Raw genomic sequence first — 17,148 nt, 5'->3', positions numbered from 1 at the left:
TAAAAGGAAAAAAAATGGAAAATTTGGGTTTTTACTGATTTTACCAAATTCCGGTTGAGCCTGAATTTTTATTGGGCTTGACAAAATTGTGGTTAGACGATTTTATGAGGTAACTCGGACCAGATACCTGACCGATTCTCAATTTAACTGGTTGAACCGTTCAATCCGATCCGAGTTTGAAAACACAAATCTTAGTCAGACAAATTTTTTGTTTCAAATAGACAAAATCAAAATAAAGGTATATACTACTATTCGATTTTGACTGCTTGTACTTTAAAACAAAAGCCATTTCTTGTGGTACTTTTTCCATGATCAAGATGATTAAACCTCTTGGCCTAAATTTGATGTGTTCTAGATTCTTAAAACAAAAAGCTCATTACCAAATCCATCCTTAGTTGTTAGAGACATTAACCTTTACGGTTCCTGGTTGGACTACAAGTCCTCTCCTTTCCCGATTTTTCTCTATACTAGGAGGCATGGACCGCGCGTTGCGCGGTGACAATTTATCATGAATGCCCATAAAGCATTTGTAATATGTATATAATTTGAAAAATAAAAAAGAAATTGACTTCGTTAGATAACACAAGCCAATTACTAATGCACATCAACAACATGACAAGCATTTCAAAATCTAATATACGGCCTCAAATCATCACAAACTTGTCAAAGAAAGCTAGATACATATAGTATGAGAAAACTTGCACCCTTTTCACATAGGCAGCATATACAGTTTGCCTTAGTAGCTAAAAAGAAGACTATTATGTTACATTTCTCTATTTTGACACTTGCTATAACAATTACATGCAACAGAAATTCACTTCATTAAGCATAAACAACTATGAGTTCACTCGTCAGTCGCCATCAGCAACACAAACTGAGCCAAATTGCACTTGAGCCTAGGTTTTGAATGCCTTAGAAGTCCCATGATAAATCTACACGATGAGCTTTCTCCTTTTTAAATGTAAGTATAAGCCCATCCTATTAAAATTACAATAGGGAACAGTTAGTTATCATCCTATTTATACCAGTGAAGAACCAAAAACACAACAAATGAAATCAAGGTTTTAAGAAAGTAAAAGTTAGCTTGGAATCTATGAAGCCTGACCATGTAATGCTCAATATAAATACCTTCAATATCATAGTTGAAGCCCCAACCAAGTTTTTTCCTTGTTGAATGTAATTTGAGTTACAATCATGAACACCCAGTGCAATGTGGATGGATGGCTTCAAAACTGAGAACCATATCGGCCATTTCATTAATGCTTACCATTTCATCCCTACCACAATAAAATTGAAGAATATTAAGTTAAGATTAACTTTTAAGTTGATAGGGAGAATTATAGTGTGTATACTCAACCAAGCATAATTACACAGATACATAATCAGTATTCTTAAATAGAATTTCACTTCAATTAAATAATATAGTGTATGCTCAACCAAACATAACTACACAGATATGAACCAAAGTTGGAACAGTAGAACCCCCTTTGGCTCTAAGTCTTATATGTTGAAAGTCCAACTCAGAGAAAAAAAATGGGAAAAGAAATGGCTAGACCCTCTTTGGCGCTTGGAAAATATCGATATCACCTAAGAGCACCTTCAATGCACGCAAAAATAATGTTATAAAATTGGTAGACTACAGGCATTGAATCAGATTCATTAAACTTCACATTCATTAACAATTTCTTAATATCAAAATAAAGGCATGAGTTGAGGCATAGAAGAACCTAACATTCTTTGCTAGTATGTGCATTTAAATAAACCTAACAAATGGCATTTAACCAACAATATATCACCTCAAACATAGAAAATGATCTGTGTGTACCTCTATATATTATAGTCCTTGTGTTCATCTCCTAATATGTATATGATAACCATCGGCATAACAAAACTTCAGTAATCCTGCAACATTGTAGACCTGTGAATTAAAGATTCATTAGCTAAAATGAAACTTGCATTTTGGGCATACATGAGCAAATACCTTGGCCTTGCATTCAACAAACCAAAAAATTAGGTTGAGTGGCTATCTAGATTGAACCTAAAATTGGTTAGTAAAAGACCAAAACTTTAGAGCATGAACTAATTAAGTAAAAAAGTTGTACTGCTGCTACTTTAGTTTGAAAATCTGGAACAACTTGTAATTAAAAAAAAAACATGTTTTGTAATTAATCTTATAAGTAAATAACACCCACATGTGCTGTTATTCTCCTGCACATAGTGAACACTTACAGTGAGGAAGTTTAAATATGTCTCTTGAAAAGCACTCTCTAAGACGATCATAGACTTATCTCACTGGATTAAAAAAAGGAAAAACAAAATCAAGGCACGGTTCAAACATCAGTAAGAAAAAAGATTAATAAAAGGGTCACAAGAAACTAACGCCAAATACCAAAATCTGCAAGCAAATTGGACACCATCTACCATAGTCTCAATACAGCTAGCCTACAAGGCACATTTATATAGCAATAAATCAAGAATTCCTGAACTTTAGAAACACAAAATTGGCATAAAACTTAAAACACACAAAACCACAATCATTCAGATCAGGTGAGAAAGAAAAAGCAAATGAACATAAAAAAATGAACTCAAAGAAAAAGAAAAAGAATTTAACACAGGGAACAAGCACCACAGGCCAACCGACACATTAGATTTGCCTATCTATCTAATCTAATGTGATTCAATAGAAAATGAAATTAAACATATGCAAACTTAGTAAAAAGAAATTAAAGTACATTGCAAGTGCTTCAATCAATTCATGAAAATAACAGTCCATTTTGATTGACATCAAATAAAAAGCTTTTAAGAGAATTACTTCACCTGACATAGGTATTCTTTACCATCCAATTTTGTTGAAGTCAGGGTTCAAGCAAGTGAACTACGTATAGCATTATTGTCATGTCATAATAAATGCCTAATTTTAGATTCTTTTCAAGTAAAACCTAGCCAATGTCTCACAAGCACAATGTGTGCAGGAGGAAAAGAACAAAAAAACACTTGGGAAAATTAAGATACAGAATAAGGAATTGAGTAACAATGTAATCTGTGCCAAATGGTTCAAACATTAAAGTCAAAATTTCAAATCAAATGAACTGCAAACACTTAGAAAACCCCAGTCAAATAATAATAATAGAAAAACCAAACAAAGAATTTTAGTCACCTTCAAATCAAGGTGATGGATGTTAAACGAAGACTCCACAAAAACACAAACACCACTCAAATTACCAAATATCGAACAAGAAATAGAAAAGATGTGAACTGTACATAAATAATAATTTTGAAATAATTTCTCTCTCTCTAAAATATCAGCCTTTTTTCTTGTCATACACAATAGTTGATTCAAGCGTCAAACAAATTATCATCGGCAGTAACATTTTTTTCAAAATTCCATCGAACAACCCACTTTTCTACTTCTTAAAATTATTACTCCGTAAGTGCATTGTTTCTATGCTGCTTAATGTCAGAAAAAGGGGAATTCGAGCATATCACCATAATATAATTTTTTTCAAGAAAAAAGAAAGTAAGGAAGGATTACCGATGGTAGAGCATGTTGCTTGATATGGCTAGCTGCTGATTGTAGTCATGGGGCTTTAATCATCTTTAGTTGCAACACATTTTTCATTCTAAAGAAAGGTTTAAATCAGTTACAATAATTTTTTAAAAAAAAAAAGAAAAAAACACAAGGAAGTAAAATCATAGAATTACCAATGTTGAGTATAGGAATAGCCAACTAAGATGGCGATGGAGCTTTATTCACCGTTAATCTCTATATTAAGTATTTCTAATGAAAAAAATGCAGATCTGCTTGAGATAATATTAAAGGAAAAGATAGAAGCAAATATGAATATCAATAAAAGGAAAGAGAAAGAGATAAGATAATGAGAAGGAAAGAAGGAAATAAAAGGAAAGAGAAAGAGATAAGATAATGAGAAGGAAAGAAGGAAAAGAGAGATCAGAAAATTTTTTTTAGAACAAAGAGGAGCAGCAGACCAACAGAGGGAGAGCGGCGGACAAAAACCCTAGCAGAAACTACAGAAAAAGAGAAAGGATCGGCAAAGAACTGAGATAAGAGAAAAGTTTGAAGAGAGAAATCCGTATACTATATCACGTGGGAGGCACGTGAGGACGACGAAAAGCTTGTGAACAGTAACCCTCCTTCGGCTGTTAGTCTTATATGTTGATAAGACTCGTAGTCTCCCTTTTGAATACAAAATACGAAAACTCAATTTCTCGGGTTATTTGTCCATTATCAAGATGACATAGCTAACCTTCTGGTTCTTGACATGCTTTAGAGTCGACTTGCAAGAGCTGAGAACTATACTCAAGGAAGAAATCCGAAGAATTCAATTGGAGAATTAGATGATGAGGGAACGAACAATAAATCCTGTTGTCCAGCATGTGAGGGTCTACCTAATTATAGGGTATGATGATGATAGTTTTGCACCACTTGCTCTTAAAAAATGCTTGTTTGAGAGAATTGATGAATTCAACATATTCTACTTTTGAAAGAATTTGCATCATAACTATTTAACATTTATCAATATATAAAATGTACCTCATTTTCTAACATCAAAATTACGTTTTTGTTATAATTTCATGCAGCTGGAACACTTTGTTCTTAACTATTTGTTCAATTCGTTTATGTGGGCTAAAGACAAGCAGAAGAACAAATCGAAAAATTTGTCTCTTCTAAGCCAACACAATGACCTTTTCACTTTTCTGTATGGTTTACGTTGGTTTTTAAACTGAAAATCTCTTCTAAGCCTACACAAAGACTTTTTCACTTTTCTATATGGTTTACGTTTGTTTTTAAACTGAAAATCTGAAAATCCTCTTTTCAGAGCAATAGTTGAAACTTGAAAGTTCTTGTTTTGTAATTTTGTATTCAGATTATGGGCCCCTCATAATATGCATTAGTCTAGATTTACTAACCAACTGTAGCGAATAAACTACCAGATGTCGACGTTCAGCAGTATAACACCAATTATGTTGAATTCAAGAAAAACTTGTGAGTGTTTCCCCCGCCCCCTTTCTCCCACATCGATCCAGTAGAGAGTCGAGTGTGAGTGTTTAAGATCCATTGGAGTCCCTTCCAGTCAGCAATTGCCTGGATGTGGTACTTTAGTGGGTCCCCCTTAAATTACTTGTTCTAACGCTTTGTTCAGTTTGTTGGAAAGAAAAACTTCACTTTAATTTCCCGATACAATCTTGATAAAAAGGACAGAAGCCTAGTTACAAAGTGATTGAAGTGAAATAAATCTTGATCAAGGGGGATTATTCGATTGACCATGGGAAATAATATTTCGATTGTATTATAAACACATTTTTTAACCCATCTTTTTATATTATCAACTACCTTTTTATCTCACATACATCACATCACAAAAAGTATTACAGTAATTATTCCAAAATAATTTTCCAAATAAGTTGCATAGTAATCCTAATAAAATAATTTTTTGATAAAAAGAAAATATTATTAACTAAATTGTTGGAAATCGTCCAACATGAATTGCTTAACAAAGTTGGATGAGGAATTCTAGAAGAATTCCATAAGGTGTGAAGATTTTGCATAAAAAGCCAATTCATTTGCTATCTTATTGACACCTCTTGAAACCCATTTTACATTAACAATATTTGTTTTTAATATAGACAATCGAATATCCTCAATTATAGGGCCAGTGACTGACAACAACTCTTCTTCATCATGCAAGAGGTTAATAACATTAAATGCATCACCCTCTAGGACACAACTAGGAATTCTTAGATTTTTCATCAGGTCAATTGTCACCATCTATCTCAACTATCTCAGTATCTATCATCTATCAGGCCATCAAAATGTTCAGATAATGCCGCAAGAAAGTGCCCACCGTGATTGCGAATGACAATACCAATCCCAGAAAGAAAGCTGCTTATGTGCTGAAGGAGGGCCATCAAAATTTGTTTTGTAGTGATTGAATGCAGGAGCCAACAAAATTCTTGTGGGTTACTATCATTACAGTTAGCTACATGAAAGGGTTGAAGATGATTTGTTGCAAAGTTGACGATCATCAAAGCATCACAAAACTTACCTTTAAAAAGTACTGCATGACGATTGGACCAAATAGCATAATAAAATAATCTTGATCAAGAGTACCTGTAGGATAGAAAATTTTAGTGCTATCTAGCTATATGGTTCTAGACGTGACTTAATTTTCTTGCACGCAGCCCATAAAATTTGTAGTCAAAGTTAAGAATTCTTTGATTTTTTATCAGGTCAATTGCCTCACGAGCTGCTATTACCTCAACCATCTCAACATCTATCAGGCAATCAAAATGTATAAATAGTCCCACAAGAAAGTGCCCACCACGATTGCGAATGCCCGCACCAAATCCCAAAAGGCTGCTTATACGCTGAAGTAGAGCCATAAAAATTTGCTCTATAGTGATTGAAAGGAGGACCCGTCAAAATTCTTAACTCGTGTTTGAACTGTAATTTTTTGAAATTTTTATGAAAAATGTTCTGTTACGATTTAATATATACTCCCTCCCTTTTTTTATAACTGACGTTTAAGGTTTTGCACACTAATTAAGAAAAGTTTTTCAATACTTAAATCTGTACACTACTTTTCTTTTATACCCTCATTAATTGTCCAATTCACCCATGTTTTCTCTCACTAGAGTACTAAATGGTGCTGTTTTACTAGGCCAAAAGCAATGCATGGGAGTGTATTAATACCAGAGAGATAAAAGGGTAAAATTGTGAAAAAGTAATTAATGCTGTATGAGGATAATAAAATGACAGATAAAAGTACACTAGAGCAAATTTCTTAAACGTCAGTTATAAAAAAAGGAAGGGAGTATAAGGTAAAAAAGTGATCGAAAAAATATGTTCATGAAAAACGTAGAGATTATTTAGTGAAAAATCATTTCCAAATGGGATGAGTTACAATCATTAAGGTTATCTGCATAAAAGGTTTGAAGATGATTTGCAATGATTTTAATGGGATGGGTTACAATCATCAAGGTTAACCACATAAAAGGCTTGAAAATGATTTGTTGTAAAGCTGGCTGTCACCACAGGATCATAAAACTTACCTCTGAAAAACGCTAGATTGGATCAAATAGCATAATAAAATAATCTTGATCAAGAGAAACGGTATGATAGCGCATTTTATGCTATTTAACTATGTGGTTCTAGATGTAAGTTTTAGTTTTCTTGCACGTGACCCATAAAATTTGTAGTCGGAGTCAATATTATATATGTAACCTTAGAAGAAGGAAATTTGAAGAGTTGAAAAAGATGACGTGTTTGGACTGACAAGGTAGATGAAATATAATTGGTCGTAGGTGATCAGCCTAACCAAACAGGCATGGAACATGATGGTTCCATTTTCAGAACAATCGCTCTGGTGCAAATCTTGTGCAAATAAAATAGGGATAATTTCAGAAACCTCCCTTGAGGTTTCCGATAATTTCACCCGGCTCCCTTCAAATTTAAAAAGTTATATTTATCTTTTTTGACATAGTAAAATACCTATAATGTCCTCCACTTGGTAGACAATTTCAAATTTAAGACAATAAATTATAAAATCCAAAAAAAAATCTATTTTTCCATCTCTTGTCTATTTTCCCCCATATCTTTTCTAGTTAATATAACATCTTTTTATCATTTTCAATTTTACGTCTATTAGCAAATTGAAATTACAAAATCAATAGATGGAGTAGATTATATGTCAAATTAGAAGAAAATGAAAAGCCTTGTAGTGATAGAGAAATAAAAATAGAATTGATGATTGAAATAAGAAAAAGAACTAAAGATGTGAAATTTGTCTTTTTTTTTTGTTGACAAAAAAAACTTATATAAAATGTCAATAATTACATAAGGATTTCTTTCATTGAATTAGAAATTTATTATTATTATTTTATTGTAAAGGTAGAATTTATTTTCTACTTTTGAGATATTAATATTTTTAAAACCATAGGAGGGTTGTAATGATAGTTCTAAATCAGATTAATTTGTATTGAAAAGATATTTGAACATTGATATTTAATTTTGGGGTATAAATTGGTTGTCAATGTAGGTTGTGCATGTTTTTTTTTCTTTTTTTCTGTATAACAAGTATTGATATTGTATATATAATTTGGGGTCTTTTGGATGGTTGTATGATTTTAGAACTCATACTTGGATAATTATTAGATATTAGACTTGTTGATTTGTGCAAGACGAATTTCTTTGGGTAGCATTTGCCAACTGAAAATAGCACCCAATTGAATTTTTACAGTTCATTGGCAAAGGCACGTGCATCGATAACGAAGAAGAATGAAAATGAGAGAAATGGAAGATTGTTTGAATTCCATTTGAATGGAACAGTTGGATGAGGGGCAATTAATGAAGTTTCATTGGTGGGATGTCCTACTGGGGAAGAGGACAGGTGGGCGATGGCCAATGGGTTCCTCTGGAGATAGTTCTTCATTTTGATTTTTTCTTTTTTTTTTTTCTTAAATGAGTTTTTATTCTTTTATTGAATACAATTTAAACTAAATAGCAGACATTAGAATTAAGGGTTAATTACATTTACCTCCCCTGAGGTTTGACCAAATAACGAATCGATCCCTGAGATTTGACCAAATAACAAAAAGGTCCCTCAACCGTTAGTCTTTGCCGTTGACTGTTAGGGTTAATTACATTTACCCCCCTTGAGATTTGACCAAATAATGAATCGATCCCTAAAATTTGACCAAATAACAGATTCCTCCCCCACACTAACTTATGTCACTTATATGTAACGGAAATAGCCAAAAGTCTGAATAACCCTTATTGATTTCCATCAAATTTTTGACCTATCGATTTTTGTGTTTTCAGAAAAAAATTTTGGTTAACAAATAAAATTTTGAATCCAACAAATTATTAATTTATTTAACAGATAAAATTAGAGTAAATTTTGATAGACCTTGTAATGCAAAATTTGCCATACACGTATTTTATAATTTGGTGAAATAGTGTGACAAATTTTGGATTACATGGGGTAATACCCATTATCCCATAAAATACCAGTGCTTTACGACTTTTCCCAATTATATGAACAAAGTATCTATTTTTTCAAAAAATAATTTATTTAAAAGATAAAGTAAAATTAAAATTTCTAGCGAATAAGAGGGTTGAAAATGTAGTACGCATTTTTTCTTTCCATAATGTACCAGCTCCTTATACTTTTCCTATATTATATAAATGAAGTATCAGCTTTCTATTGGCATTTTACTCTATTTATTAGTAACCCATTGTAAAACCAAACTAGCAGAAGGCTTTTCTACACAAAACACTTTGTCATGGCCGATTAAGTAGTCAAAGGATATTTGAGAATCAGGTAATGGTCTCATTTTTTAAAATCATGTCTGTCTCATTTTTGTGGTGGATTGAGTGAACCTTTACATTGCTTCTATAAATTTTCTTTCATCGCTCAATTGTCGGTTTCCTTTTTTCACTCTACTTTTTTTTTCCATTCCTTTCTTTGCTTTTCACATTTTAATTTCCTTTTTGTTTTCTAAGCTTTCCTTCTTTCTTCATTTTCTTTCTTTTGTTCCTTTATGCGCATATTTTATCAAGTTTGATTATTACATGCTTGGTTTTTTTTTCTTTTATACTGGTTAAAAACTGTTTTATTTAAGTAATAAACTATTAGTTTAATTCGTTATTATTGAAACCACCTTCAATTTTTTAACGGTAAGTTTTCTCTAACTACAAGTTTTACAAAGAGGGTAAATATGATATTTTACTACTTCTATTTAAGTGTCTTTGACGAGATTACTTAAAAAGGAGGTACATGTAATATTACCACACCATAGGGATTTAAAAGTAGTTTGGTCAAACCACAAGGGAGATAGATGTAATTAATCCTTAAAAATTTGATGGAAATCAATAAGGGTTATTTAGATTTTTGGCTATTTCCGTTACATATAAGTGACAGAAGTTAGTGTGGGGGGAGGAATCTGTTATTTGGTCAAATTTTAGGGATCGATTCGTTATTTGATCAAATCTCAAGGGGGTAAATGTAATTAACCCTAACATTCAACGGCAAAGACTAACGGTTGAGGGACCTTTTTGTTATTTGGTCAAATCTCAGGGATCGATTCGTTATTTGGTCAAACCTCAGGGGAGGTAAATGTAATTAACCCTAGAATTAAAGATTTGGAGGGCAAAATTGGACTTTTGCACTACAATTAAGATAACTAGGCTTAATATCCGTTAATTGATTGACAGGAAGGAGGCCTTTGTTATGAAATTATTAAGTAAAAGGAGATGACTGTTATTCTCTAAATTTTAGAGGGTTTATTTGTAGTTTGGTTAAATTATAAGGGAGGTAAATGTAATTAACCCTTCTTTATATGTCCAATATGCTTTTTAAATTTTATGAGCTTTACCTTTGAAAAAAAGGAAGAAACATTTTCCAACTCACTTAAACTTCCTAAAGTCTTCGGCCGCCGGAAGAAAGTTTGATTTATTAAAGAGTTCAATTTTGAATTTGACACCTTGACCCAAAAAAAAAAGGGTCTAAAAGACACAACCTTGAAACTTTTCAGGTCAAATTGATATACCCATTTTTATCAAGGGCTATTAAATCATTCATAAATAATATAATATTTTTTGAATATTTTATAATTCTAAGCATATATTTTATTACTGTTCACGTGAATTTCATGCATAATAATTACGTTTCTATAGTGAAATTTTAAGAATAACTCACGTAGAGTTACATGTTACACTGAGAACCGTTCATATTTTCAATTTCACAATTGCCATATTATATCTAAGAAAAGAGATGAATTTGATAGTCCAGAACGGGGAAATGTACGCGCGGGAGGAGAGATGAATTAAATAATCGTAAGGGAAGAGCGGGTGTAAGTGGGAGGTGTGAAATTGAACCGTCCACTTAAAACAAAGAACTACCGCTACGTCTTGGACTCGGGGCAGGGACGGTTGCAGGTGCAACCGTCCCTGCCAATTTTAGCTCATTTCAACTGTGCGTAACATTGGTTCAACTGCGCGTAACTTTTTTTTCACAGGATGTATTTTCACAACAGATAGTGGTGGGCTCCACACTTGGCGCGGATTTCGAGTTACATGGTGTTATTTCAGCGGCACAAAATTTTGAGGGCCAATTTTCAGCCGCACAAATTTTTAACCGTGCAGGGACGGTCATACTGATGACCGTCCCTGCCCCAAATCCCTACGTCTTCCACTCCGTCAGCACTTCGCCTTTTATGTTTCGGTAGACTCCGCGTCTCCTTCAATGCAACTTCCTTCCTTCTAGAACACTTTTGATTACTAATACTTCGTGACGACAAAGACAGATTCTTGACCATCCCAGATTCACGTGGCTTTTAAATGTTCGATGCTTCACAATGCCATACATGATACAAGCACATTTTGAAAGCTTCCCAGAAGTCATCCAGCTGTCTAATTTGATTCTGTTTGCGCTGACTTTGCCCCTTTTTATCTTCCTTTCCTTTTCTCTTTTTGGTGATTTTATTGTTTGGGTTCTTAGAAAAAGAAGAAAAAAAAAAAGAGTGCATTTATGGTCTAGAAGCTGATAGATTTTCTGGGTTCTTAATAAGATCTGAAATTGAACGGTTTAGAGGTAAAGGCTGAAGCTTCTTCATTGAGGGGTGAGAAAAGGGCTGCAATGGTGAGGCATGAGAAGATCCCAGGGATCAGTAAAGAGTTGCAGAAGATTGTGTATGCAAATATGAGAAAGGTTGGGGCCCGAAGGCGTGCTCGTGAGGCCTTTAAGGATATTCAACTCTCAATTGATCACATTTTGTTCAAGGTAATTATTGCAAATTGCAACAGGTGCTCAAGGGATTGGTAATTTGATAAAGCTTACGCCTTTGTGAAGAATGATTATACTTTTTCTTCCTTTTTTTCCCCTTCTTTTTAACTTTGTTTCCTTCTTGTATGTTTTTCCGTTCTATGGTCGGTTTGATAGAATTTGATTTTCTATTGCATTTACTTTTCTTTTGTTGGCTTTGATTGACTATTTTGAAACCAAATAGGACTGACCGGTTGTTCTGAAGAATTCATTTGGGCACTTAAACGTAGGAACATGTAAATGTCTTTAATGCTAACAATTCATTGTGCAGCTTATTGATGATATACATGGCTTATTGGTTATTGACTAATATTTAGCAAATGAGTAGAATTGCTGGCTGTTTGTCTACATATCTTCGGCGGTGCTGTGAAAAGAATGTAGAAATAAGGATTCTATTGTCCAGTGGAGCAGTGGACTATATTGCTCATTGCTCTCTCTCCCTCTCTCTCTCTCTCTCTCTCTCTCTCTCTCTCTCTCTCTCTCTCTCTCTCGCTCTCTCTCTGAGAAAGATAAAAAAAAAAGTGGGAGAATGATGTCCTATAATAAACTGTTGAAAGACAGTCGATTCATTATGAGAAGATAAGGGTGGAAGTTCATTCGGATTAATAAAACTTTATGATTTCAATCCTGCTGTAACTAAAGTATGGACCAAGTTAATTGCTTAGACTTTAATATGGACTCTATGGCAGCATTAATTATCCTTCTCCAATATAAGCTATGCACTTGTTTGCTTGCCACTTTGTGAGCTCCTATAGATGCTACTGTGTTCACAATCCCATAATGTACTTATATGTGTTCAAGCTACTCCAGGTACACTCCACTTGCAGTTAACAAATTAGAAGGGCAGATGCACTTTTACAAGATTACATTTGGCATTCATAAAGTGGCCTATCGTTTCTGTTATTGGAAGGGTTTTGCTCTACTGTCCTTGGTTAAGATTTGTGCCTGTATATGGTTTTAACTGTTAACTGTTGGAGCTGCAAACTTTTTCTTCTTTCATTGGTTTTTGCTTTTGACTTTGGTTGGAATATGGTTTAGTAGAAAACCTGGTTTCCTCGTGGGAAGGATATTATGTTGAAGTTTGACTTCCACTTTCTTGGATTAATGATTTGATTGGTGATGTTGACTGATCTGTGTGTTTGTCTTTTAACAGATCCCAAGTGACGGCTTGAAGATGAAGGAGGTACAACTTCTTATATCTCCGGATCTTGGTCTCTGAACCTATAACTGGAATCTTTCCTATTGCATCCCAGTCATCTACCATATTCCCTTCTCGCCCTTGAAAAGCTGATCTAGGAAAATGATTTCCATATTGAGGAGATTGTCATGAAGATAATTTAGTTCATAGACTTAGCTTTAGTGCCATAAATGTCTATTTATACCATTATAGCCGCTACAATTGAGTGACAGTTGTCTAGTCTCTGTTGACTAGCGTATGCTAGAAATCATTCATATTTTTGCATGCTTCATATTTATTTGAAAACTATCATTTACCAGTGGCATCTTGTGTCTGTATGGTTTCACAGCATTTGTGAAAGTTTTTACATCAAGATAGTCATTTGAATACTGTGATACAGTCATACGAGGTGAACTCTAGAGGATTGGAATACTTCTCAAAAAGTTGGGTGCCGCAGACGAGTCCTAAGGCAGTGGTTTGTTTATTGCATGGTTACGGAGACACTTGCACCTTTTTCTTCGAAGGCATGTAGCTTAAGCAAATGATTTGAAGTTGTAGATTTGCTCTTGTGAATCTTCATGGTTTAATGGATGTATGGTGTCATTTGCAGGAATTGCTAGAAAGTTAGCCTCATCTGGCTATGCAGTTTTTGCCATGGATTATCCTGGATTTGGACTTTCCGAGGGTCTTCACGGCTATATTCGAAGCTTCAACAGGCTAGTTGATGATGTGATTGAGCATTACTCAAAAGTTAAAGGTATTTTGGCTAATTTCTTACATAGCTGCGTGACATTTTTTGGAAGGATTTCTGCAGAAATGCATCAAATTAAGTTTGAGTGCTTGGTGCAACTTATAGCACACCTAACAATGGAAGAAAAAAACAAGAAAAAACTTTGATGGTACATGAGAGCATTGCTGTAGCTCTGAGCCTGATTTTTCACACATTTCTAAGGGCCAAACCTCTTCCTATTCATTCCCCTGTTATGAATAGGAAAACAAAGAGGGAAGGAGGAGGAAGGAGTATAAGGTGCTTACCATCATAAGTTTCACTTCGTCTTTGAATTCGACTTCAGAGTTGGTGACTTGTTACTTGATTCACAATTATATTTTTCTCCATTTCTGAACTCCAATCTGCTTAATGCTTGTACATGATGGCGTAATAGCATCAACAGGAAATGTTAATCTGCAACAAATATTAGAGTGAATATGTTGAAGCCCTTGAATGAAGTTGGTTGTACCTGTCATTATTGAAAAACGTGTATGAACAAAATAAATGAACAGGGCAAAGTTCTTGCTTGGCTTGACTAGGAATTATAAGGACCTGTGCAACAACCCTTTCTTGCAATATTATCTGTTATTCTCTCTATATTTCACATGTTTAGGCCTTTTTCTCAGGTAGTTAATCATTTTGTGCTTGTTTTATTATGGGTTATTAGCTGCATTTAGTTGCAAAACTATGAGGACACTTGTTCATTTTATATCAACGAATTTCATAAATTAAAATGTTCCTTTTATAGTTTTATTCCTGAGCCATGATTACTCTTGACATCTTCGCAGCCATTTAGCTTAGAGCCTATGTCTAATAGCTGTGATGTTAGTTTATCAAATGCACATGCCCCTCCCCCCTTTCCTCTCCCATAAAAAAAAAGAAACCCAGATAAAAAAAACCAAAATAATAAAAAAGTCTTATTGGAAAGACAGAATGGGATGTGCATGTGCAAGTGAAAGGAAGATGGGTTAAGGGTCTGAAGACATTAAAATTACACTTTGGGTGCAGAAAATCCAGATTTCCGTGGTCTGCCAAGCTTCCTGTTTGGGGAATCTATGGGAGGAGCTGTAGCTCTGAAGATGCACCTTAAACAGCCTAATTCTTGGAATGGAGCTGTTCTTGTTGCACCAATGTGCAAGGTACCACCTTGAACTACCTTCTGACTTGTAGATTTCTTGTTTCTCACATACCTCATTTCTCAATCTGAATATTTTTCTTCAGATTGCAGATGATATGGTTCCATCATGTTTTCTCAGACAAGTTCTCATTGGAGCGGCGAAACTTCTTCCAAAAAGGAAGCTAGTTCCAGTAAAGGATTTAGCTAAGTTTGCATTCAGAGATGTAAAGAAAAGGAATTTGGTGAGCCTCCTTTCCCTTTTATGAAGTGTTGAGCAGAAAGTGTTGGTTATTCTATATTGTAAGACAGCACACTGCATGTTGAAAATAGGGCAGACATGTTGCTCTGAGATTTTTCCCATTGTTTACCTGTTCATCTTTTTTTCCTTTGGCACTTTTTGCAGGCTGCATACCACGTGCTTGCTTACAAGCATAAACCACGGCTACGAACTGCCCTAGAGTTACTGAACACCACCCAGGAAATAGAACAACAAATGGAGAAAGTATGTAAACACTTTTTGTTTGTTGAAGTTGTTCTTCTTCTTCTTCTTTTAATGAGGGAAAGTGTGAGGAGTTTTATAAAGTTATTGTATGAGTTGCTTTCTTGGAGAGACTGCTTTCTGATAACAAATTTCAACATGTTTTTCGATGCTGTGGAAATAACATTTGAAAGACTGATGTATTCTCACGAGTCTGTATAAATGCTCTATTGTAGGTTTCTCTGCCATTATTGATCCTCCATGGCAAGGATGATGTGATAACAGATCCATCTGTTAGCAAGGCATTATATGAGGAGGCAAGTAGTGCAGACAAGAAACTGATTCTCTATGATGACGCTTATCATTCCCTTCTTGGAGGTGAGCCAGATGAGGTGATCCTTAAAGTGTTTGGTGATATCATTTCTTGGCTTGATGCACATAGTTCTTGAAGACAAGCCAGTCGCAGCGTCTGCAATCTGTGAAGGCAGTACATTCTTTCTGGAGTGGGAGTTAGGCACGGGACGGGAAATGGGAATGGGGAAGAATTGTAGGAGAGGAAATGGCTGTTATGGTGTACAATCAAATTGGCATATTAGAATGGGCATACCAAGTGCTAAAGATGTTGTATAATCATTATAATTAAGGAAAATGCTGTAGTCTCTTTTCAATACGATACATATGATTCTAATTCACTTGTATATTCCCTCGTCATTTCATGATTTAAACTCTTGAAATAATCTAAGGATTGATAACTCTTATCCTATATCTAATCATGCTAAAGGGACTGTAGAGCTCCCAATTAATTAATTATTAAGATGTCGCAATTGAGACTCTTAAATGGTATCCTGCCTGAAACGGGATGAGATTTTGACTTCACCGAGTTTTCCAATTTTGTCGCAAACTTTGTAACTTTGAATTGACTGCAAACTTTGTAACTTTGAAGGTGTAATTGAAGATCATTTACCAACGTCAACTTGATGCATTTTAGGTGGCTTATGAAGAAAATTACTAGCACTTGTGATATGAATCCCGTTGGTGTGACGAAACTCGCAAACGAACAAGTTTGGATCTTTGGTAATTGACACAAGTTTTAATAGTGGAATTCTTATACGAACCCTTCTAATTCTTGTAGTTGCGCACGGTAGTTGGCGCCAGAATTAAGGGTGATTTCTTGATTGGTAAGCCGAGCGAACACTCAAAAGGATTCTAATGTGTTCAAGGATGCTTGCAAGAGCTTTAGAGAGCTTCACACTAGTGAATAATTTTCTGGAATATTTTCGTGTGTTTCATTCAAAAGGAACAAGAGTTTTATAAGTCTTTTCCCTAGAGAAATCCTAATTAAACTTGGAAAACAAATGCCTAACAACTATGGGCTTAGCCCGGCCCTATAAGAAGCGGATCCATGCATGTCTAATGCTGGTCCGTTTATTGCCTAATAATTAACTAATATAATGACTAAATGTAACTAAATCACAAGCTGGAAAATTCGACTCACTTTTCTTCTTCAGCCGTGACTTGGACTAGGTTAACTAAAGATGAAGTCCCTTCGTTAACCTTTTTGAACATGCTCCGCACTCCAATCGAGTCTTGAATAGCTCGAACCGCTGCCTGGAGCAATTCTTGGAGTTTCTTGGCACAAGCACGCATCATTGGATCCATTGGGATGTTCCTGGGATCGACTTGAGCACTTTGATCATCTTGGACAGGTTCAACGACTCTACCAGTTGTCTTCTCTTGAGAAGGATTTGCCCTCAAAACAACCTC

General features: G+C 34.6%; 1 protein-coding gene and 1 long non-coding RNA gene across 2 annotated transcripts; one reads left to right on the top strand and one right to left on the bottom strand.

The window, feature by feature from the left end:
• Positions 1–613: 613 nt before the first annotated feature.
• Positions 614–4,081, bottom strand: LOC140021707 (uncharacterized). The gene is made up of 5 exons (XR_011825656.1): positions 3,703–4,081; positions 3,533–3,620; positions 1,826–1,918; positions 1,129–1,277; positions 614–978 (listed from the first exon to the last, which is right to left on the bottom strand). It is a non-coding gene; the product is annotated as an uncharacterized lncRNA (long non-coding RNA).
• Positions 4,082–11,250: 7,169 nt separating this feature from the next.
• Positions 11,251–16,076, top strand: LOC113719173 (caffeoylshikimate esterase-like). The gene is made up of 8 exons (XM_027244279.2): positions 11,251–11,801; positions 12,997–13,026; positions 13,421–13,544; positions 13,631–13,777; positions 14,798–14,928; positions 15,011–15,148; positions 15,310–15,408; positions 15,621–16,076. Exons 1-8 carry the CDS (start codon positions 11,658–11,660, stop codon positions 15,831–15,833), a joined length of 1,026 nt encoding a protein of 341 aa, XP_027100080.1. The 5' UTR covers positions 11,251–11,657; the 3' UTR covers positions 15,834–16,076.
• The last annotated feature ends 1,072 nt before the right edge of the window (positions 16,077–17,148 follow it).

Source organism: Coffea arabica, chromosome 11e (assembly GCF_036785885.1).
Source record: "Coffea arabica cultivar ET-39 chromosome 11e, Coffea Arabica ET-39 HiFi, whole genome shotgun sequence".
Lineage (NCBI taxonomy): Eukaryota > Viridiplantae > Streptophyta > Magnoliopsida > Gentianales > Rubiaceae > Coffea > Coffea arabica.
This window is presented reverse-complemented; position numbering and strand designations above follow the sequence as displayed.

Bases quoted from the DNA above. Each gene is read 5' to 3' on its own strand.
- LOC113719173 (XM_027244279.2), top strand. From the start codon at position 11,658: ATGGTGAGGCATGAGAAGATCCCAGGGATCAGTAAAGAGTTGCAGAAG. The intron at 11,802-12,996 runs GTAATTATTGCA...GTCTTTTAACAG, and splicing joins TTGATCACATTTTGTTCAAG to ATCCCAAGTGACGGCTTGAA. The intron at 13,778-14,797 runs GTATTTTGGCTA...CTTTGGGTGCAG, and splicing joins GCATTACTCAAAAGTTAAAG to AAAATCCAGATTTCCGTGGT.